Here is a 23,316-nt window from a genome sequence, read left to right as displayed (position 1 = left end):
AGTTTGTTGGCAGAATTCAGTTGCTTGCAATTGTAGGATGGAGGTTCCCATTTCCTTGCCATGTATCCCCCTTCATCTTCAAGCCAACAAAGGCACATCAAATTGATCTCATGCTTTGAATGTCTGGTTTCCCCTTTGCTACCAGCCAGAAAAGATCTCTGCTTTTCAGGGCTTGTGGGATTACATTGGGCCACCTGCATAATACCTTCAGGTCAGCTGATTTGTAACTTTAATTACATCTGCAAAGCCCCTTTTGCCGTGTAACATCACGAATTCATGAGAGTAAGACCAAGGGGCAAAGTCCATGGGGGCCAGAATTCTGCCTTCTATGCCCAGCCTGGTGAAAACTGAGTCTGATAAACATTTTTGAACATTGGAAGATTCTTCCAGCTCTTATACTGGTTGTCAAGTATTGTCAGGTTTTTGGGTTGACATATTTGGAAGTTGTATATTTGTGAGAAGCCAGGATATTGTTGTTAAAACAGAATCTTGCACAGACTAGGTACTGGGGAAATGTTTCCTGAGCAAACAAGTATTAATTAGTTTATTGTTGCTAATATTATTTTAATGAAACTTTGATTATAAATCGTGTGGTACTATGTTATCATCGTCATTAGCTACAGATTAGAAAACAAGCTAAAATCATTACCAGAATGTATTAAAACGGGAAATGATTCAGTAAATCATGATAGAAACAATTAAAACATGAACTGCTCTGTTCTGTCTGCTTGTGCTTCACTGAGGGTAGGAAGTGTTGCTTTCAGTCAAGGAACAGGGACCATTAATAGAGGGCCCAAGAAGCAGTAACTTAATCTTTCTTCCTCCATCTCTTGCCATGTTTCTCTTCTCTCTCTCTCTTTCTTGACAAAAAATAACTTGGCCAATTTAGGAATTAAATAAAAATTTTTTAATGGAATTCTTCCCTGACTCTGTAGGCTGCAATCCAAACTCCCGAGCCTGGCATTCAGAGCCTTCAGTAGCCTTAGCCCGGGTCACTTCGCCCTCAACACTCAGTCTCAAGTGCTCTGCCCCCAGAGCCCCTCCTGGTTACCCCTGTGGTGCCCATAGCCTGGATCTGCCTGACCCCAGCACTGAGCACTGTCTACCGTGTTACATGGCCACCCACGCCCCTGTCTCACTGCCTGTATCAGACAGTGAGCTCCCCGAGACCAGGAACTATGTTGGACTCATTTTTCTCTCCCTTTTAGCACCCACTGTGAGCCACAGTCTCAAGTCTCTCAGATAAACAAGGAAGGAGCAACAGATACTAACCCACTCTGGTCTCACATTATGGTCACTTACGGGACAGGAGGGGGAACAGGAAGAAAGAGGACAGAGAATGGAGAGGAAGACAAATCAGGAGAGAGACATGGAAGTAGAAGGAGGGAAGAAAGTAGATACAGGGAGACCATCGCAGGGCTCCTGGCATTCAGCTGATTCTTACTGAGCCCTGACAAGGCCCCTGTCCAAAGTCTGGGGAGACAGCAGTGAAAATAATAATAAACATTGTTGCCCTCAGGGGCCTTACATTCCAGTCGAGAGGTCAGCCAATACAGGAAGACCAAGACATAGAAAAGATGATTTCAGATAATTTTAGGAACTAAAATAGGGTGGCCTGTTAGTGAGTGGCTGGGAGTAGGGACCATTTGGGGAAGGGAGGAGGATAGTAACGACTTCACTGAGAAGGGAACAGCTGTGTTGAGACCTGAGTGATGATAAGTTGTGAGCCATGCTGAGAACCAAACAGTAAGTGCAAAGGCCCAGGGGCAGGAAGTAAATTGCTTTCAATTTCAGGGAACAAAAAGGCTGGCGAGGCTGTACTGGGTAGGCAAGGGGGAGAGTGGAGGGAAGTCAGGTGAGAGTGAGAGATAGGGCTGGATCTTGTGGCTTCTTATATCCATTATGATAAGGAAGGTTAAGAATATCATAGCAAAACTTGTAAATAATGCAAAGTAGTTATTATGTAGACGACCTAATAGAACATTTTCCAACAGCCCTGCCTAAGGGTCATCTGACTGGGGGAATTTAAAACTCAGATATCTTATAATTCTCTAAAACAGGTAGACTGTGCTAGTTTTCAATTTTTTTCTATCCCCAAAGGCAATAGTTTTATTGCCCTGTAGGACATGAACCAGTTCTGTATCTAATTTCTTATTTTTCCATTCACTATAAAAATCTGTCTCTTAAGTTTTCTTTTGAATCCACTTTGTCATCCTGCAGATACAGTTACTCATGAGTTAAATAAAACGGTGACATGTACCCACTATTGATTTTCATGAGAATGTTTTTAACCTTTTGAGACTCATATTCTGATAAGAGTTTGGGTTTTAAGTGCACAGAAAGCAGAAGAGTATGGAAGACTAATTTATGTTTTATAGAGGCCCCTCAAACTGCTAGGTGGTGAATGGGCTTCACTGGGCCCCAGGGGAAGCAAGACACTCAGGAGCCAAAGAGGTGGAGGTGCTGAGGCGGGAAGTGAGCCGTACTGGCTCCTAACATTTGCGGCCGTTGGCCCTCTTTCATTTCCGTGGTCGATCTCCAGGCTCTGCTGTAGTGGTCAGTTTTCTTTCTCGTGTGTGAGCTCCTTGGCAGGGGCTGTGTCTGACTTTTGTTTCCTGAGCCTCCAGCTGGGCCGAACACAATGCTGCGCTTGGCAGGTGTTTGCTGGATGAATTCTTCTCTTTAGATTTATCTCCTTCTCTCCTTCCTCCTCCCCCTCCTCCTTTTTTTATTGTGATAAAATATACATAACATAAAATATACCAGCTTAGCCAGTTTTAGGTGCACATACAGTTCGGTGGCATTAAGGACATTCACATTGTTGTGTTACCATCACCACCATCCATCTGCAGAATGTTTCCATCACCCAGAATGAAACTGTACCCAGTAAACACCAGCTCGCCCTCCCCTCTCTCCCAGCCCCTGACAGCCACCGTTCTACTTTCTGTCTTAGTGAATTTGACTACTCTGCGTACCTCGTGTAAGTGGAATCACACAGGATTTGTCCCTTTGTATCTGGCTTATTTCATTTAGTGTAATGTCTTCAAGGGTCGTCCATGTTGTAACATATATCCGAATATCCGAATTGCCTTACTTTTTAAGGCCAAATAATAGTTCATTATATGTATATACTACAGTTTGTTTACCTACTCATGTGTTGATAGAGATTTCAGTTGTTTCCACCTTTTGACTACTGTGAATAATGCTGCTGTGAACACAGGTGTACAAATATCTGTTAGCGTTCTTGCTTTCAATTTTTTTGGGATATATACGTAGAGGTGGAATGCCGGATTATATAGTAATTCTGTTTAACTTTTTTAGGAACTGCCATACTGTTTTCTGCAGCAACTGCCCCATTTTACATTCCCACCAGCAATGCACGAGGGTTCTAATTTCTCCACATCCTCGCCAATATTTGTTATTTTCTGCTTTTTTGATAATAACAATCCTAAATATAAATGACTATGGAAGGCGGGGACTGTGAGGCATTTGGGAGCCAGGCTGGGGGGGTGCCAAGATCATACTTCATGGAGCTCACAGCATGGGCTCAAGGCTGGCTTAAAGAGAAGCCCCACCAATGAGAGAACTAAAACTCAGAAGGTTTCCCACGAGGCAGATTTGTTTGTGTGAATCTACCATTGGGCTCTTGCCCCCGGGGAAAGCTGTTTCTAATTTGGGCTTCTCTTTCTTTGTGTTGCTCCCCAGTGTGATAATGCGAAAGGATTGAAAGCCTTCTACGATGCAATAAAATATGGGCCAAACCACTTGATGGTGTTTGGAGGCGTCTGTCCATCTGTTACATCCATCATCGCAGAGTCCCTCCAAGGCTGGAATCTGGTGCAGGTAAGGTTCAAGCTACCTTTGGTTGGGAGACTGTTTTGATTGGCCACCAGTCTTTTGCAGGAATGGTTCCTTGCCCAACATGGTTTTTAAGTTGCATGGTTTAGGCCCTGACCCATCCTTTCCTGGTGATTGCACAGCCTCCCACTGCTCCCACCTCCTTGGCCTGACCTTCTGCCCATCCTGACATGGCAACCATAGTGGGTCTCTAAAGGATAGCTCTAATACCACCTGTTTGAAATCTGTCAGTGACTCTCTAGCCTGACTCTCAGGGCCATCAGCATCCAGCCAGTCTGCCTGTCCAGTGTGATCTCCTGTCCCTCCCACATATTCCATGCCTCAGTCCCTCCAGACAGCCCACCTTTCCCCAGGTGTACCCTGGACCTTTAGGCCTCAGAGCCCTACTCTCTCTTTTCCCGTAACCAGATGGTCCTTTATCAAACCTCCCTCCCCAACTGAAATTCTTTTATCTACTAAGACTGCCTTTCTCCTCCGTTAAGCCTTTCCTGGGGCATCTGGCCAATTATTTACTCTTTACACTGGCAAATGTTATGCACTGTTTTAAGTTCCACCAGTGAGTGTGTGGTCTGTTGTAGGCGAAACTCACTGGTACTAGCTGTTACTTGGAATGCAAGAGAGAAGAGTGTAGAAATATGTGACCACCTGGAATGAGTAGTTGCCCATGTACATGTTTTACTTCTTTGCTTCATCCATTCATCCATCATCCATCCATCCATCCATCCATCCATCCATCCATCCATCCATCCATCCATCCATCTGTTCGTCCATCCATCATCTATTACTCCATCATCCATTACTCCATCATCTATCCATCCATCTGACAAATGTAATGGGCAACTTATTGTATGCCTAGAATTTTGGGACACTGGGGGTATAGTGCTAAGCAGGACAGATATTGTCTCTATCCTTTTGGAGCCTACATTCTAAGAGGAGGCAATAAATAAATAAACAAGTAATAATACTAAGAGCTAACCCTTGTATAATATGCATATTATGTTTACTACATACCAGACACTGTTCTGAGCACTTATATGCATTAACTCATTTAATCCTTATAACTGTTCCATGCTGTAGGTACTATTATTATCCCCACTTTATAGACAAGGAAACTGAAGTACACAAAAACTAAGTAATTTGTCTGAAAACCCACAGCTCATAAGTAATAGAGCCATGAGTTAAACTTAGGCACTCTGGCCCTCGAGGTAAGACTATGGTAAGGAAACTGGGCTAAGACAGAAATAAACAGTGAGGGGATAAATAGGACTGCCTTGTGGCAGTCAGGAAAGTCTTCATGGAGCAGGTGATATTTGACCTGAGACCTGAAGGGTGAGAAGGAACTGGTTGAGTGAAGAGCATCCATGGTTATGGGTGGAATAGCCAGCGCAGACCACCTGTGATGGGGAGGAACCTGGTGTGTTCAAGGAACAGAAAAGAGGGCAGTGGGGCTGGAGCATGGTGGGTGGGTTGTCAGGGTGGTGAGAGTGGGAATTAAGAGGCAGGCAGGAGGATCTGATTTCGCTCTGCTTGCTTGAATTAACTGAAGACCTCTCTGAATCTGGCCCTGTGTGCCTGGGTTGCTGGGGGTAGAGGGGAGGTGGGAGCCAGCCATGGCAGAGGAATGATGAGGCAAGATGAGGCCCCAGGGAAGGGCACCCACTCAGCCCAGGGACAAGCAAGGTTTCTGAGGAAAGGGATGCTGAGCTGGCTGTGAAGGAGGAGAGGGTGTTGGACAGCTGGAGACATTGAGGAAAGTGCTGCTGGCAGAGGAAACTGGGTGTGCAAAAGCGGGAGGTGGGAGTGTGTGGGCTTGGACAGCATGAGTCATGTGCTGTGGCTGGAGCAGGCCACACTGAATGTGGGCTGATGCAGCAGGAGATGAGGCCCGAAAAGCAGCTCTGCATGTGACGGTGCAAACCTAACCAGGTAACTGAAGCCAGCATAGTTCACTGTGCCCTAAGAGCCTGGCTTCTGGCCCTGTGGTACCTATAAGCAGCCATGAGACCCTGGTCAAGTCATTTCCCTTCCTCTCTACTTGAGCTTCCTTTTCTGAATGCCGAGGAGTTCCCTCCACATGCTGCTCATCACTCTGAGCTACCATTCTGAGCCTCAGTCCCTCATCTGCAAAGTCAGGGTAGTAAGAGAACTGATCTCATAGGGCTGCTGTATGGGTTAAATGGTTAATGAGTAATTACAAGTGTGTCTGACACATCATAAGCATTACATGTTCCTAGTTTCATTGTTGTTGTCACCCCTGCCCCATCTTCTGCTCCTCCCCAGGTTGAAAACCCCAATTCTTAGCACTCCTGTTTCCTGCAGCAATGTTCCCACCACCTGAGTTATCCTTTCTCCTCATGTCCAATATGTTAGTCCTACCTATTCTTAGAGGCCCAGCTTAAAATGCTGCCTCTTCCAGGAAGTCTTTCCTCACTGCACTATCTAAAGTAGCCTTTCTAGAAATTTTTTTTTCTCACTTCCCGGTTTACTTCTAGTGAGCATGTACAGCACCCTTGCCCCATCCCCAATGCTCCTCTGCCTGTCCCTCTTTTAGGGCTCTGCAGATGTGAGGACATGTTTAGCTGGGCTTTGAGCTCCTTGAGGACGGAACCAGGGCCTGAGTTACTCCTGTTTCTCCTGGTGCCTAACACTTCACAGACCTTATTAGATGCCTGCTGAATGATAAGAGGGTGGAAGGAAGGAGGAAGGGATGGCGGGGCAAAGGATCAGCAAGTAGACATTTTCCCCAGATGAGAGATAAAGCTGTCTGGGAAATCCTCACCCAGAGAGGAATCTAGGGAGGTTACTGGCCCTCTCACAGCCTCACTGGGATGATTTGAAATTCTCCAAGGAGCCACTGTTGGAAACTCCTGGCTTACCAGCCAGAGCTATCTGACCTCAGAATGAACAGGACAGCCTCCAGCCTAGAGGAGTTGACCAGATAGGGAACCGGGATATGAGATGGGGATTGTCTTAGTTATTTATTGCTGACACCCCAAAATTTAGTGGTTAAAACAGCAATAATCATTTATTATTTCTGTGGGTCAGGAATTAAGACCCACAGAATGACTTGTGTCTGCTCCATGATGCTGCGGGTTCAGTTGGAAGATTTGAAGGCTAGGAGCTGGCATCATCTGAAGGTTTGGCTGGGGCCTGAGGATCTGCTCCTACTGTGGCTCCTCCACATTGGCTAACAAGTTGGTGCCTCTCCATGTGGGTCTCTCCATAGGGCTGCTTGAATGGCTTCCCCCAAAATGAGTTCAAGGCAGAGGTGGCAGTCTTTTAGTACCTAGCTTTAGAAGTCGATGTTATCATTTCTGTCATATTCTATTGATTATACAAATTAACGCACATTTAGTGTGTGTGGGTTGGTGGTGAAGATCACTAGGGACCATCTTGGAGGCTAGCTACCACTAACATCTGAGAGCAAGGCAGGAGCTCAGATTGCCCAGCAAGGGAGACTTGATGCTGAGTCCCTTTTCTGCTTTGCAGAACTCCTGTTTATCCTTCAGAATCCTAGATAGATACCCCCTCCTCTGTGATGCCTTCCCTGATCCCTTTCCTTCTGTGCCTCCCATCCCCAGCCCCCAAAGTGAATTAATTGTTTTTCCCTAAAGAGTGCCTTTTCAGTAGACGCCATCTCCCCCAAGGGGGTGTAAATTGGTTCTTGTGGGGAGTGGGCAAAAATATCTTTATATGTATAAAGCACAGGACATACATATAGTACATAAACAGGTATATAATCTATCTGTGGTATTAAAATTTCAAGAGTGGGAAAGGATTAGGAAAAATCAGTCTTCTAGAAGAGTGAGTGAAAAGAAGACTGAGAAACATGGTTCTACATTGCATACGGTATTTACATTTTGTGGAAAACAGTGTATTCTATATCCAGTCTTCCCTACTAGACTGTAAGCTTCTTGGGGGCAGGGGCTCCCATTTTCTTCATCTCCCAGTTGTCAGTGCCTAGCACAGGGCCTGGCACACAGGAGATACTCACTGAGTACTGGACTGAACTGAGCGCTGGGAAGAGGCTGGGATCCTGAACCCTCCACTGCAGTTTCTCACAATGCAGACTTGATCATGGGGAGGTAGAGGACTTGGGAGAAAATGTAGATTCTCAGCCACCTCAACAGAACCCCTCTGCATTGTTGACAGGCTCCTGGATTCTCATGCACAAGCCACCACTACCCTAGGCATCTGCTGACAGACATTGGGGCAGATCAAGGATTGTGCATGGGTGGGGACACTGAGGGCCTGGGAACTGGACAGTGCCCAGCAGTTTGAGAGCAGAATCTCAGGATGAGCCCCCTGGGCAAGGGGGATGCAGGAACAAAGATCTGGATCCTGATGGGGAGTAGCTCTGCAGCCTGATTTCTGTCTCCCCCCATTCTCGGGGAACACAGCCCCATTTGTTATGGGCTAGATGCTGGGGACCCTCCCCCCCACTTCCAGGAGGCTGAGTTTGCTTACAGAGATGGTGGAGGGCTGGGTGAGTGGGTCTGCTGTCATTCATGGGATTTGATGAATCCCTTAACTTATTCAAAACTGAGCTCTGAAACAGAGTTTCGCAAATGGGAAAATGCATGTAATTTGTGTAATTGAAAAGTAGCTCTGACTTCCCTTTGGGGGAGATGGCCTGGAATACGTAATCGGTTGTTTCAGTTTCCTGGTGCTACAAAAATAGGGATGTGCGACAGGGGTGAAATACACCCTGGTACTGAAATTGGTTAAATTTAACTTGCTTTTGCCGGGCTTCTTGATTCATGGATGCTGCATCAAGAAGCTAATATTGTTTAAGTCGTGATGTGAGTCCCTTAGCCACTGGGAGTGTCAGCTCCTCCAGCTAGATTCGAGGACCTTCATAGAGGCCAGGGTCTGACCTACAGGCTCTGTTCCTCTCCCATCTGTCAGACTCCGCCCAAGGTGGGGGCTCAGACCTGGGTTTCCCATTGGGAATGACACACAGGGCATAGCCTGGGAGTCATCTGGGAAGGGCTGGGGTCTAGCCATTAGATACAGCATGTTCAGAGACCAGAGAACACATGGTGCTGGGGAGGAGGGGGGAGTCTTGGCCTCCAGAGCTGCATGGCTCTTTGACAGATTTTGCTGCTTCCCTGTGATGTAGGTGGGGACAAGTAGGAGCAACAGGTGAAGTTTGGGGGGAGCAGGGTTTGTGCTCGTGGCTGGAGGCATCCAGCATGGCACAGGCTGCCTGGCTGTGAAGCAGTAAGTTCTCTGTTTCCCAAGATTCCCCAAGCATTTCAGTCTCTTCCAGATGTGTTGTTGGGGAGATTTAATACATAGAGTAGGCATAGACCAGGATGGTGGCTCTCAAACTATATTGTAAGAGTCACTTATAGGGTCTGGGGATGTGCTCCTGTTATGCACATTCTTGGTTCTGCTCTGAGCCGGTCCAGGTGAGGGGGTTCATCAAATCCCTCAAGGACTGGATATCCCACTCCTTACCCCTGCTGCTGTGTCCATACCAGCAGCTCAGGTGATTAGATGCAATTGGTTTCTGGATACTTGATAAGCCAGGTCATCTCTAAGGCCAGTTCATCTAGAGTCTAGACATTGGGATTTAACAAGTGCTCCTGGTCCAGAGAACTTCAATTCATGCTGCCCTTGTGGAAGAGATAGCAGGGGATGCCGTTGAGGCAAATAGCCTAGCGCTGCCAGGATGAAGCCCACAGTCTGTGGTGTGGCAAGAAGGTGCTCCATTACCTTGCCATTCTCCCCACCCTCTTCTTGCTCCTACATGCATGCAGCCAGCCTACTACAGGCTACTTCCTCTGCCCCTGGCCTCTTCACCTGGCAAGATCATGCGTATCCTTCCTGGTGCAGCTTGCCTGCCCTTCCTCTGTGAAGCTCCCCACCCCTTCCCCTGTGCTCCATTACCCACACACCCCTGTCGTGGTGTTTACTGCCCTGGGCCTGCATGCACCCTGGCCTGGAGCTGGCTAAGGTCAGGGGCTGACCTCATTCACCCCTGACCCTGGGCTTGGTGCGGGCTAGGCTCAGATGCTGAGTGGCACCCAGGCAATGTTTGCCGACAGAGCTCTAGATTCCTGCCTTCAAGGCCTCAGGCTCGTCCCTAATCATGAGGGCAGATCATAGAGCCTGCCAGACCTGGAAGGACCCAGTGGCTCTGCAGCTGCAGCCCCTTGTTAAAGAAAAGTGAAAGGCCTGAAATGGTCTCTACCTCACCTCAGCTCTCACCTCCTAGCTCTGGACCTGATACTTTTTAACTGATATGTTTCCTTTGAAAAATTTTTCAGACCCCCTCAGAATCCTGTCCTCAGAGATCTGAAAGTGGCTTGCTTCAGACCCTGCTTTGAATTTTTTGGATCAGTTCCGCAGACCTCCCACCAGACTAGTCTGTCCTTCTTGGGGAAAGGCAGGAGGATTGGGAGCTGAGTGGGGAAGATGGAGGCAGGGCAGCTGGAACAAGAGCGGGAGACAGAGCCCAGCAAAGGTACAAGAGATGTGGCAAGAGGGGCTTTGACCTTAGAGACCAGGAAAAACTTCCTTCTTGGGAGTGAAACGGTGGCCTCCTCGGCTCACAGACAGAAATAGTCTAGCTGATGAAAATAAAGTCAGATTCCTGAAGGGATAAGCGGCTGCTCGCAGGAAAACGCAAACAGTATTTCGTCAAGAACCACATCCCGCAGAGCCTGTCCTTTAAAAGGCAGTCGCAGCAGATTAGTATGAAATTGTAGATGCATTTCTTCTGGCACAGTCCCAAGAGTCCCCTCGGCAGCCCACCCGCCTGCTGCCTGCCTTGGCCCTCCCTTGAGGACCTTCCTGGAAGGGAGCATTTCAGTTTGTGGGATGGGGCTATATCCTTGGAGAAGCTCATGGGGGGGGGGGGGGGGGGAAGGAGGGCGTGCAGGAGGAGAACGTTGACTGCGTTTGTAGACATGTTGGCAACTGTGTCCCAGCACATTTGGGACTTGATTTCTGAAAACCCTAAATCATGCTTGGTTTTAACACTTAAAAAAAACAAATCAGTGAAAACCCCCAAATCGGGCCCTTTGCTATTTACAGAATTCCAGCATCACTTAAACTGTTGGTCAATGCCGTTTGCATCATAGGAACAGAAATTTTGTCATCTGACTTAATTTTCCCAAGTGATCATCTTATTAAATCTATAGGTTGCCTGAAAAATCAAAAGATTGTTTCTTACATAGCTGTGGGTTGTGGAATTTGAGGTAGATTCATAGAAAGGCAAAGCTGGTAAGGGACTCAGTAATCACTGTTCAGTCTCCCCATTATACAGACTGGGAAACAGAGGCCTAAAGTGGGTAGGACTTGCCCAAGTTCTCACAGTAACAGCAGAGCTGGGTCCCATGGCTTGCCCTCCAGTGCTTTGTAATATATACCATTGTCTTAGTCATCTTTCTCAGCCTCACTTTTCTCTCCTGGAAAGTGGGAATAGCAAGCTAGCCTTCCTTACAATTGTGAGAATCAGCAAAGGCTTTTCTTTTTCTTAAGTACTCCTATAGACTATAAAACAATAGCTGCTGTTACAATGATGAGGTTTCCTCCGCTCGGATCAGACCTTTGATTACAGCGATGGGTGTTTAAAAATCACCCCTTGCTTTGCATTAGCAACAAAAGTTGTTTACTCTAGCACTGCAGACCCTGAAACTAAGGCGCAGGGCAGGATGCAGGCTCTTTAGCAAGACACTTAAAATACACACAGGGTCTGCCTCTCAGAGGCAGCAAGTCCAATCCCAGGGATGTAAAGTATAGCAGAGGGAATATAGCCAATAATACAATGATTTTGTATGGTGACAGGTGGATACTGGACTTTTCGTGGTGATCACTTTATAAGGCATATAAATGTCAAATCACTATGTTGTACACCTGATTAAAAGGAGCTTAAATTCCGGAATGAAAATAAAAATTCCAGCAGGCCAGCGCATGTGATGCCACGCCCTTGCTGTGGAGCAGGTGATAGGGACTGTGGACTGATTGCAAACCATTTAGGAATGGCGGTGTGATTAGGCACCATTGGAAACTTTGCTGTGGCTCCTAAGAAAGAGAATGGAGGCCAATAATCCAGGGCGGGTCAGAGCCATTTCTTGGCGCTGGTCTCCAGAGGGGCCATTTAGCACATTAATAATCTATGAGATGCTTCCACCTTCTAGATTCATAGAAGAAAAAGGGTGGGGGAGGAGGAGAAGTGATATTAAGGGCATGCTCTATGGGCCAAGTGGAGGGGGCAGGAGAGACCCCAAGGACCAGTCGCTATGGATGGGCCTTCCTGGCCATGTCATTGGATGCCTGGGGCAGTAAAGCCTGGTTTTGAGAGCAGGTGGAATGTCATGTGTGAGGTGAAGAGAGGTTGATAGCTTTTAGTTTAGACACAAATGGGTAAGAGGAAGTATGAGCTCTCAGAAGTGATGCCAGCAGTAGCTGTTGATCTTCTGTGGGGAAGGACAGGCATTCTGTTCTCACTCATTCATTCATTCACTGACTCGTGCTTATATTTATTTATTCATTCCCTCACTCAACAAGTGTTGTGCCTGCTGTATACTCTCACAGGCTTTTCCCAACTAGTGTGAATTCCAGTGCCCAGCGCTGCCACCTTAGGACAGGTGGATGTGGCAGAGAGGCAATTTGGTGCAGTAGTCAGAACAGGGGCCTAGAATCCAGAAATTTTGGGTAATTGTTCCTTCTCTGTCTCTTACTGATAGAACAGGCTTGGACAAATTGGCAACCTCCTGCAGCCTCACTAAACTCATCTGCAAAATGGGCTAGCTAAATCTGCTTCTTCTGGGGCCAATGAGAGGATGAGACAGGACAGGAAAAGTGGAGCAAGTGGAAGCACCATGCAGACTGTAAGACCCTAGAGATATAAGGGTAATATTATTACTACTGATGTTTTGCCATCTGAGACACCATTTTTCTCCAGATTCAAAGTTGTATGGATGAAATGAACTATCACAGACCATGAAGGTGATTCAGAACAGTAAAATTAAAACAGAGAACTTGCAGGAAAGGCAAAATAAGCCCATGGTAGCTGTAAGAGGTGCACATACTCTTTTTTAGTTGAGTGTTCACAGAAGCAGAGGCAAAGAATGGCATGATGCTGTCGAGAGCATGGCCATTCCCAGTCTATTCCTGCCAATGACTCCAACTCATATCTTTCCTGTCCAGCTGGTTAAAGATTCAATTCAAGGTTCTGACCACCCCCACCCATTATTGATTCCAGACCATGGTATCTAAAGTAATACCAGTTCCCAGCATGTAACTCCAACAGCCTCATTGTTATGTATCTTTCACCACCTCAGCCCCTTCTAGATATGTAAAGGGTGTAAATAATTCATTCTAAATAAATAAATCACTCACACTATTCACAATAGAGTGATGCTGCTAGTAAGCAGCATGAGACTGCAGATTACGTTGAGCCTGTAATTATAAGCTGAGTCCAGAAGGAGCTGGAGAGGGAGTTAGAAGAGTAATTCCCTCCAGGAGGACAAGTGTGTAAAATGGGTATAATAACCAACCACATAGGGTTGTTGTGAGGGGTAGAAGTAATTAATAACTGTGGAGCAGGAAGTGTGGACAAGAAAGTCTCAGGCAAATGGGGACGAGTTGGTTGCCCTCACCAGCCTGTGATCTGCATCTAGGAGCCTGGGCCACTGTGCCCTTGTTAGCACTCCAGGTGATTCTGCTGTACAGAGGTGGGCGGGAACCTCTGCCTTAGCTGATGAGCTGCCCTCAGGTAAAGATTGGGGGCTCAGGGTGGGGATGCTAAGAGGGGATTCAGGCACCAGGTGAGGGATTGTACTAGGCAACATTTCCCAAATGGATCTGATGGTAGGACTCATCAGGTGGGCCACAGTGGGGGCAGGCTATTGGTTTACTGGTTAAAAATCAGGTTCCCAGGTCCACTGATCAGCATCTCCAGGGGAGAAGCCTGGGAAGCTGATTTTTAACAAGTGCCCTGGATAGTCCTTATCATCAGGGACATTTGGGAAACACCAGTCTAGAGATCCTCTAAAGCTGTGGGGTCCATGGACTAGCAGCAGCACCTGGGAGCATGTTAGAAATGCACATGGCTAGGCCCCACCCCAGACCTACTGACCCTGAATCTGAATTTTAACAGGATCCTAGGTGATTCTTGGCCTAACTGCAAGGCTGTTCCCACTATTCTACATGGAACTGCATGCCTAAGTGGTAAGTGGCTTAGGAATAGAAAGGGAACCGGAACCAGGCCTCAGATCATGAGCTTCTAAAGGAGGTAGTTCTCAGCTCTGCTGTCTCTTTCTCTCCACCAGATGGGGAAACTGAGGCACAGAGCTGTTGACTGTCTTGCCAAGGGATTGCCAGGACTAAGTGGCTCCAGGGTCCCTGCTGGCAACCACTAGGCAGGTGCACTGCCTCTCCCACAATCTCATTTAATCCTCAGGGCAATATCATGGGAAAGGGAGAGCAAGCATCAGGCCTGTTTTCAGAATGAGGAAAACAAGATGCAGAGAGCAGAGACTTGCTTCACTGCCTGCTGGGAGCACACCTCAGGGCATAGGAGTGTGTTCTCCAGAGGCCATGGAGGGAGGTTCCCTCCATGGTCTCTGGGGTCCCTCCCCAGCCCACCTCTGCAAGGAACTTCATCCCTGTCAGCAGATGACGACTCAGGCTGGCATGAACTTCTCAGTGCAGGCCTGTGTTGTCCTTGTAAATCATTCATCACACACACACACCACTTTTAAACCTATTACTCATCCAGTTACTTGTTATGTATAAAAAATAAATGGTTCTTTTGAATTCAGAAAATAGATGGACTGGTTGTTGGTGAAAATCAATAATTATGCTAAGTATTTCAAGCATATAGGACTTAAGCGTTTTACTCTGGGAGGTTTTATAATGAATGGGTTGATTTTTTTTTTAAATAGATCACAGCCTAATTTTGTTTTGAATTATACAGAAGGTTTTCACTTTGAGTCTGTTTACTAAGAAGATTAAATAATTTATTATTTCTATGATGAAGAGATAGAGCCTTATAAAGCAGGAAGTGTTCAACTTGAGAAAAACAATCCTAGGTTAGACAACTGTTTAGATTATGCCCAAATGCCAATATAAGCATAACTTTCTCAAATTTCCCCCAAGTTCCCACCCAAGCTGTTCCATAGCACTGTCCCAGTTACTTCTAAGATGGTGCATTGGCTTTGTGTGTGCCAGGGACTGGCTCCCTTCTCGTCTTCCGTGTCTTCTGAAACTAGACCCATTGCTAGAGTAATGGGTGCAGACACTTGGCACAGCAAGGCATCTGTGGCCCCATCCGGCAGCCCAGGCTAGCAAAAAGGGATCTGTCCTCAATTCTCAGCTTAAGCATCTCTTTTCTGGGAAGCCTTTCCAGCCAGATTACTGCCTCCAGGAGACACATCTGCCTTGAAGCATCATCACAGGTTCAGTTCCCATTCGGTGCCGGGCTTGTCTGGTGACTGTGGCTTCCTCTGTGAGGGCGGGGCCGAATCTCCATTGTTGGCAGTTGGAACCCCAGAATCCAGGCCTGGAATTCAAGAGAGCCTCCAGGAATCTTCATTTTTGTTTTGTTTTGGGATCCTCCCTTTCTCAGTCTCTCCCTTTGTAAGTAGCATTACGAATTCATGGATCTTTAAAAATATATTAAATAGATGGTATTTCAATCAGTTGCAGACGTTATGTTTTAATGCAGACTGGTTTTGCTGCTCTCCTTATGTTTCTACCTTTCTTCCAGATTTTCTTCCAGTTTTTAAAAATTTCGAACCTGCAAAAAAGTTAAAAGAAAGCACAATGAACACATATTCCCTTTACCTAGATTCACCAGTTGTTTACATTTTGCCATGTTTGTTTTCTTCTCTCTCTTGCCCCCTACCCACCTCTCCACCTGATTTTTTGTTGAAGCCCTTGATAATAATTTGCAGACATAATGACACTTCATCCCTTAATATGTCAGCATGACTCTCCTAAGAACAATTATATTCTCTTATATCACAAGAATATAGTTATCACATCTAAAAAATTAATAGTGAAACAGTAACATTACCTAATATGTGGCCCATATTCAAATTTTCCCAATTGTCCCAGAATGTCCTTTTGCCACTTATTTGTGGCATGGGTGGGTAGGAAGGGATCAAGGATCGAAACCAGGAGCATTCATTGTATTTACTGTCATGTGCTCAGTCTCCTTTAATCTAGAATGTTCCTTTTTTTTTTTTTTTTTTTGCTTTCAGGACATTGATCTTTTTTAAAAGCCCAAGCCAGTTGTAAATAAAATGTCCCACAAACCCCAAATCTGGACTTGATTTTTTTCTTCATAATTAGATTCAGGTTAAACAGTTTAAGCAAGAATGCTACCCTTTTTATCCCACATTTTCCCTGGTGCATCACGTCAGGAGGCCTACATTTGACTATTACTGATGATGCTAAATTTGATCTGGTGGCTAAGGTGGTCTGCTAGGTTTATTGTGAAGATACCTTTCCCTCTCAGTAATTATTAGCTAATCTTTGGGGGGTGAGACCATGTGAGTATCTTGTTTCCCCATAATCTTTTACCCAGTGGTTTTAGCATCAATTGATGGTCCTTGCCTGAGTCACTGTTAATTACTTTGGAGTTGCAAATGGTCATTTCTAATTCTGGTCTTCCTTCTACATTAAAGCTGGCATTCTTCTCTACAAAAGAGTGTCCCTTTTTTTAACACTTTCTTTCTATCCTCCTGCCCCTTTGTCTCCCTTCTTCCCCTCTCTGCCTTTAGTTAGTTTGAGCACTTAATATTTTACCTGCCATGGACTTGATCGGCCATTTCTCCAGTGATCCCTGATTCTTTCTGGTGGGGAATCATATTTAGAAACTAAGATCTGGGTGCTGGTTATGCCCATTGCTACTGGGGCTCACTGCTTCTAGATTTTTTTCAGTGGACTGAGCTAGAAAATATAATATTTAATGTTTTAAACAAAAATGTTTAAACTTTAATCTCACCATGAGGGACAATCAGACAAATATAGGACATTCCACAAGTCACCCAGCCTGGATTCTTCAAAGAAGTTAATGTTGTGGAAAACAATAAAAACAACAGAAAGGCAAGGGACTGTTCTTAGATGAAAAGAGACTAAAAAAATACCAACCAAATGCAAGGCATGAATATTGATTGGATCCTGAATTTTAAAAATGTAAAGGGCATTTTTGGGAAATTAAAGAAATCTGAATGTGGACTGTACAGTAATTCAGCTGATACTGAATTACTGTTCATTTTCATAATGTGGTAACAAAGAATGTAATGGTATAGGGAAATGTCATTCTTAGGAGCTTCATCCTGAACTATTTAGGAGTAAAGTATTAAAACATCTATAAGTTAATTTCAAATGCTTTAAAACCAAAACATTATGTGTGTGTGCATGAATGTATGTGTGTATATATGTGAACATATATACATTAAAGGTATATGTGTATTTAGAGAGAGAGCCAGAGAAGAAAGTAGATGTGGAAAATGGTGAGTGGTGAAAGGTATATGGTATTCATGTACTGTTCTTTCAACTTTTTTGTAGGTTTTTCACAATTAAAAAACTGTGAATGTGTGTGTGTGCGCATGCACGTGTATGTTGGGAGGGAGGACTATATCCCTCTTTAGTTGGGCAGTAAAGATGTGTCCAAAAATCCCTTTGCAAATTTTTCTGTGTGGCTATATTAGCAACTCCATATAGTCTTAAGTGCCTTCATTGTCATTTGTTTTAAGTTTTTGGGATTGATTTTTCTTATTAATATTATTTTAAATATATATACAACTTTTATATGATTCTATAGTCAAAGCTATACGACAAGTAGAAAATTCTTGGCTCTGATTCAGCTTGCCTCTGTTCTGTCCCAAGCCACTCCTATATAGATAACCATTTTTATTAGTTTTTTATTTGTCCTTCCAGCGTTTCTTATTGCAGATATGTACTAGTGTGTGTGTGTGTGTGTGTGTGTGTGTGTGTGTGTGTGTCTTTCCTCTTCTTCCTTCTTACACAAAAGGGAGCATACTATATATGCTATGCTGCACCTTGTTTTTTCACTTACTTTTCCCAGAACTCACTGTCTTATTATATGGCATTCGTTATTCTTTTTATGGCTGCATAGCACTTCTTTTTGTGGACATACAGCCAGTCCCCTACTGATGGACATTTGGGTTGTTTCCAAACTGTTGGAATCACCTTGGCTACGTGTCATATTTATGCCAGGGTAAATTGGGGATGAATTCCTAGAAGTAGGATTTCTAGGTCAAGAGGAAACTCATCTAATTTTTCTAGAAAATAAATCTTCATTGAATGAATGAGAAAACTAATGAATGAACTTGATTAAGAAGAGCCAAAAGTAAAAGGCTAATATCCAAGTGGAGACATAAACAATTAGGCTAAATGTCTTTGTGAAAGAGGTTGGTTTAAAACCCTTTTGGTGGTGATGTCTCTAGTCCAGCAATTTTTCTTTTATCACCTAAATAAAGAATTTTTCCTTTGTTTGTAAATTAAGCATAGAATTACAAAATCATGAAGTTTTAGAGCTGAAATAAAGTGCTACTTAGTGCAATCTCCTACTTTTACCAGAAAGGGACCTACAAAAAGAGGAGGGGACCAATAGAGAGATGAAGAAGAAAACCCAAATTTAGCTCAGTCCCACCCGATTCAATAACAGTAAGTGAAATATCTGCTTCATAATTAAAGCATAGTTGTTTTTCATTTCTACCAAGAGTCAAATATAGAACGGTACTACTGAAAGCTCCTGAGATATTACAGAAAGAGCGCAGTGGTTCAGACCCCTGAGTGCTTTCTGTCACAGTGACATCTTTTTCAACAGAACTCTCTGTAAATGATTTTGTTTCACATTTTTGGTGGTGTTCTGGGCCATTCAAATGTAGTCATGATGATGAATTGGATCAGGTGGAGAGTTTGACTGGCTGTGTGCATTCTGGCCGCTGATGTGGGTGTTCACGTTTGCTGAGGGTCGTCTGAAATTACATAATCATGGAACTGGGAGCGTTCTGTTTTCATCTCAGGCAGGCAGCATGGGGCAGCAAATGAGTTTAGTCCAGCCCAGCTGTGGACTTGGGCTGCGAGCCTGGGCAAGTCCCTTGTCCTCAGAGTGTAAAATGAAGAGTTGGGCAAGCCCAGGATGGTAGATAAATGAATGATGTTGGTGCCATTACTTCCCCTTCCTGTGCTAATTGCAGACATAACTAATTGATCACCACATGCTCTCCACTGACTTAACCCGCTTCTCTCAGCAGCCACTGTCAGCCCCTGTTGACAGTGTCACATTGGCTCAAGTGTATTTACCATCTCTGACTTGAATGGTTACTTAGCGTTACCAGATAGTATACAGGATGCCCAGCTAAATTTGAACTTCAGATAAATATAAAACAATTTTTTAGTACAAAAACATCCCAAATATTGCTTAACATGGCAACCCCCTTACTTAGGCCATTTCTATTTCTACAGTTATTTCTTTTTTTCTATGTAATTAATTTCTTTTATTTGAGAGATCTACCCTCTTTTTGGTACTTCTGATAGTGCCCATTCTCCAGTACCCATATGAAAGTCTAGCTTATTCTAGATTGTTCAAATTCATATTAGGACTTAATTTAATGGAAAGTGATAGAGATTGAATAGGTTTTATTTCTGAGGACCTATATTTTTGTAAGACTCCTTACTGTACCTGCAGTTCTGTTTCCCAGACCTCGTCATTTGCGTGTCACTTTCTTAATTTTGCCAAATCCATATACCACTTGTATTATTAACTTATTTAATATTTTCTTTTAAGTTGACTTATCCTTTTATTTAGATACTGTGAATGGGAAACTAGTGTCACTTGCTAAGAATATAGTATAAAAGTAAATAAAGAGAAAACATTCCTGTTAAGATATAAAATACTGATCTGGGCTCACTTAAAAATCATTGGATGTGCCACCAACAGTGCCCATAAGACACAATACTGACTAATGCATTCTCCCTGCCCATTTGGGAATCCCCTTCATGACCCTGCTAGATAGACGATTCATGAGCTTCTCCTTGCATACCTCCAGTTATGGGGAACTCAGTACTTTGCAAGGTTTTGATTCATTTTTGAACACCTTATTATTAAATATTTCTGCTTTACGTTGATCTATATCAGCCTCCCAGAAACAGTCAGACATTGACCCTAGTTTTCCCTTTGGGACCCCACACAATAAGTTTGCTTCATTTGCATTCATTCATGCATTCATTTGTTCAACAAATATTTGATTGCTTCTTTGTGACAGTTTAAGTGCTTATTACCTTGCAGTCTTATTGAGGGAAGTAAGGATGCAATTGTAATACAGTGTGGTAAGGCCTGGATGGAGGTGGGGAGTGTTTAGGAAGGTTTCTTCATAGGCAAACGAGAGAGACCACGTATGTTTTGGGAAATACAAGGCTGGAGTGAGAGGGTGAGAAAAGAGCCTGGAGTGGTAGAAAAGGTGGGGTTGAGCAGACCACTTGAGCCTCCTAACCCTCACAGTCCATTAGCACAAAGGCTTACTTCCTATAATATAGTTTCATGTACAAGTTCTCTCTCTCTTTTTTTAAAGGGCCCTGGAGAGTTAGGAAAGGACTTATTCTCTCCATTTCACAAGTAAGGAAACTGAAGCTCAATAAATTGCTGGTAGACTTGCAGCTGATACATAAAGGGCCTGGGCCATTGTGTTCCATAGCCACATATCCATTTTCATTTCCTTGTGCCCCTAGCCCAGTCCCACTGGTTTAGGATGACTTCCTCTGCCTCACTGAAGAAAACTTCACATTCTTGGGAAGCATCTTTGAATCTTTTATCTTGATCCAACTTAACTTTCTCAGGGCTAGCCAGGAAACAAACCTCAGAGATCTATTGCCCAGCGTTCTGCTGCTCCCTTGTTTATGGAAGGTGTTGGCTCGCAAGGGTACACTGAACCTAAGATGACCCCTTCTTTTGGAGCTCTGATGTCCCTGAGATTCAGCCTCCTCACAGCAAGGGGAAGAAATAGTGCTAAGAGAACTGAGGGACAGCAGGGACAGCTCCCTGGAGGAGGTGGCTGTGAGCAGGCTTGGACGGATGAGTAGGAGCTGGCCCTGAAGAGAGGGGAAGACCCCGCAAATAAATATGCGGTGTCCTCTTTCATCGAGCTGGGCCCCAGCACGTTTCCCCATGGATGTTATTTCAACCTATCAACTAATTAAAGGTGCTAAATTGACATGAGGAGACATGATTTTTGCAGTGTGGTAATTAAAAGGCAGTTGGCTTCACAGCTGTGATCACATGCGAGCTCTTCTTACCCCTAAAGACATCAGCTGAAAGCAAAGTGCAAAGGAACTGAGGAAACCAAAGAGGTTTCTAATGTAATTTGTTAATTTCCTGCATTTGTCACCTGCACAGCTGTGAGAGGGAAAATGGAACATTTTACCAGAAGTTTAAGAGAAAATTAAAGACATACATTCTAATTGTACACAGTTAGACAAGCAATATAATCATTATTTTTTTTAAATTAACAAACCATTTCAAAATCACTAGATTCAAATTTAGAAGGCCTAATTTAGAATTATGTCTCTGCCTGGGGGCAGCCATATCTCTACGAGCAAACCCTTTCATTCACTGAGGCGTCTCATCTGTAAAATGGGTATACTCCTCCACTCCTCCTTATAAGGGAAAGGGCCTTATAAGTTAAAAGTCCTTTCATAATTGTAAGAAATCCCATCTATCTAATCTTATAACTTCTAAGTCTGGGAGTTGTGATCTTACATTAGCAATCACTAATTGGTTGCTAATTACTGCTATTTCTGACCTCACAATCACCCTGAGATGGGTGTGTCACTATAGTTTACAGAGGAGAAAGATCCCAAAAGGTGAAGCAATGTTCCCAGAGTTGCCTAGCTGGCATTCAGACCCAGCTTGTCCAAACTGAAACCCCAAATGCCTATGGACCAAACTGCTCTCTCAGCACTGACTTGGTTTTGCTGTTTCTCTATTTCACTCCCATTTTTTATTGTAAAAAAGAAAAAGAAAGGATTTGAGGAAGTAATATTTGTTTTCCAACCTTCTTTACATGAAATAATGATAGAAATTCTAAAGAGGGAAGTGAAGAAGGAAGCAAAAATCACAGGATGCCACATAACAAAAAAAATTGTATCTTAGAGACCAAAGAATTAAATTATTTTACAATTTACTATTTACAAATAAATAAAAGCCATTTCTTAAACTAAGTGATAGGCAGTTAGATATTGGTTTTATTACTCCTTTAACTGAACATCCATATTTTATACACTTATATATGTAGTTTGTATTTTATAATAGAAGTTTGAAAAGAAAAATGTGAAGAATTTTCTCTTAAATAAAAAAAAACAAATATACCTATGAGTTTTGTTTCATATAACTGAATTGGATCATTTTGGGGAATCAAAAGCTTAATAAGCCATGGATGCAGTATGATTGTTTTTCTTTTAAGCAAATTTCATTTTTCCTTCTCCCTCCTTTTAAATGCCCGGTAGCTTTCTTAGGTTGTACCCAACTGCCTTCCTAAGCATCAGCCTTGCATATTTGAGAGAGAACTGCATGTCCAGAACAAAAGTCCCAAGTTCAAGCCCTAACCTTGCCACTTGCTAACAAGTGACTTTGAGTAAGTCACTTAACCTCTCTGAGCTTCAGTTTCCTCATCTATTAAATGAGGGTAATAAAGTCTAGTCTACCTATATCATGGGTTGTTATGAAGATGAAAAGTTAGACTAAAGAAGTAAATGTGTTTTGGAAATTGTTATCACAGAGAAGCAGCATAGAAGTCTATGGAATAAGTGAAGGCTTGTGAAGTTAGTCTCCATGCTCTGCCAGTTGCTTGCTGTGTGACCAAATGCAAATGACTTAACCTCTCTGAGCCTCAGTCTCCTTGTCTGAAAAATGCAGATCATAACAGTATCTACCTCATATGGTGGTTTTGCACATTAAATGAGAAAGCTAACGCCAAGCCCTTCGTGCAATGCTTGCCCCGCTGCAGGCGCTCATTCTGCAACAGCTTCAAGGAGTCAGAATATCAGAGCTCAGATCCCAGCTTTGTCCCTTATTAGCTGCAGGGCCTCAGGCAAGTCACTGTACCTGCCCAAGCCTCAGTTTCTTCGACAGAACACAAAGATGATAATGCTTCCCCTACCTCCCTCACAAATGGTTATGCGTTCCCAATAAGAATTTGGCCGTGAGAGTGGGTGGTAAAAGCTGAACTGCTGTGGGCCTCTGAGTGATTAAACACTAAACCTCAGCAAGAGGAAGGAGAGATGTGTTCCCCAAGTGGTTCCAGCTCGACTCTCTCTTACTAAAGAGGTTTCAAGCTTTACAGCAAGTCTGCACGATGCCCAAACAGGCCTTTTGTGGGAGTAGGGCCCTCAAGAACTCTCACGAATGCCAGGCATTCATTCTCCTTCATTAACTTGGGAGGTGCTTTGCAGCTGCTCTACATCACATTA

The 23,316-nt window shown here is 44.0% G+C and overlaps 1 protein-coding gene across 1 annotated transcript in view; it reads left to right on the top strand.

Moving 5' to 3' along the window:
- The window catches only part of GABBR2 (gamma-aminobutyric acid type B receptor subunit 2), a 298,825-nt gene that overhangs the window by 85,407 nt on the left and 190,102 nt on the right, over positions 1 to 23,316 (top strand). The window contains exon 2 of the mRNA XM_016223063.2: positions 3,706 to 3,843. Within this exon, the coding sequence (XP_016078549.2) occupies positions 3,706 to 3,843 (138 nt within the window). The remainder of the gene's footprint in view (positions 1 to 3,705; positions 3,844 to 23,316) is intronic.

Source organism: Miniopterus natalensis, chromosome 12 (genome assembly GCF_054644295.1).
Source record: "Miniopterus natalensis isolate mMinNat1 chromosome 12, mMinNat1.hap1, whole genome shotgun sequence".
NCBI classification, from domain to species: Eukaryota; Metazoa; Chordata; class Mammalia; order Chiroptera; family Miniopteridae; genus Miniopterus; species Miniopterus natalensis.
This window is presented reverse-complemented; position numbering and strand designations above follow the sequence as displayed.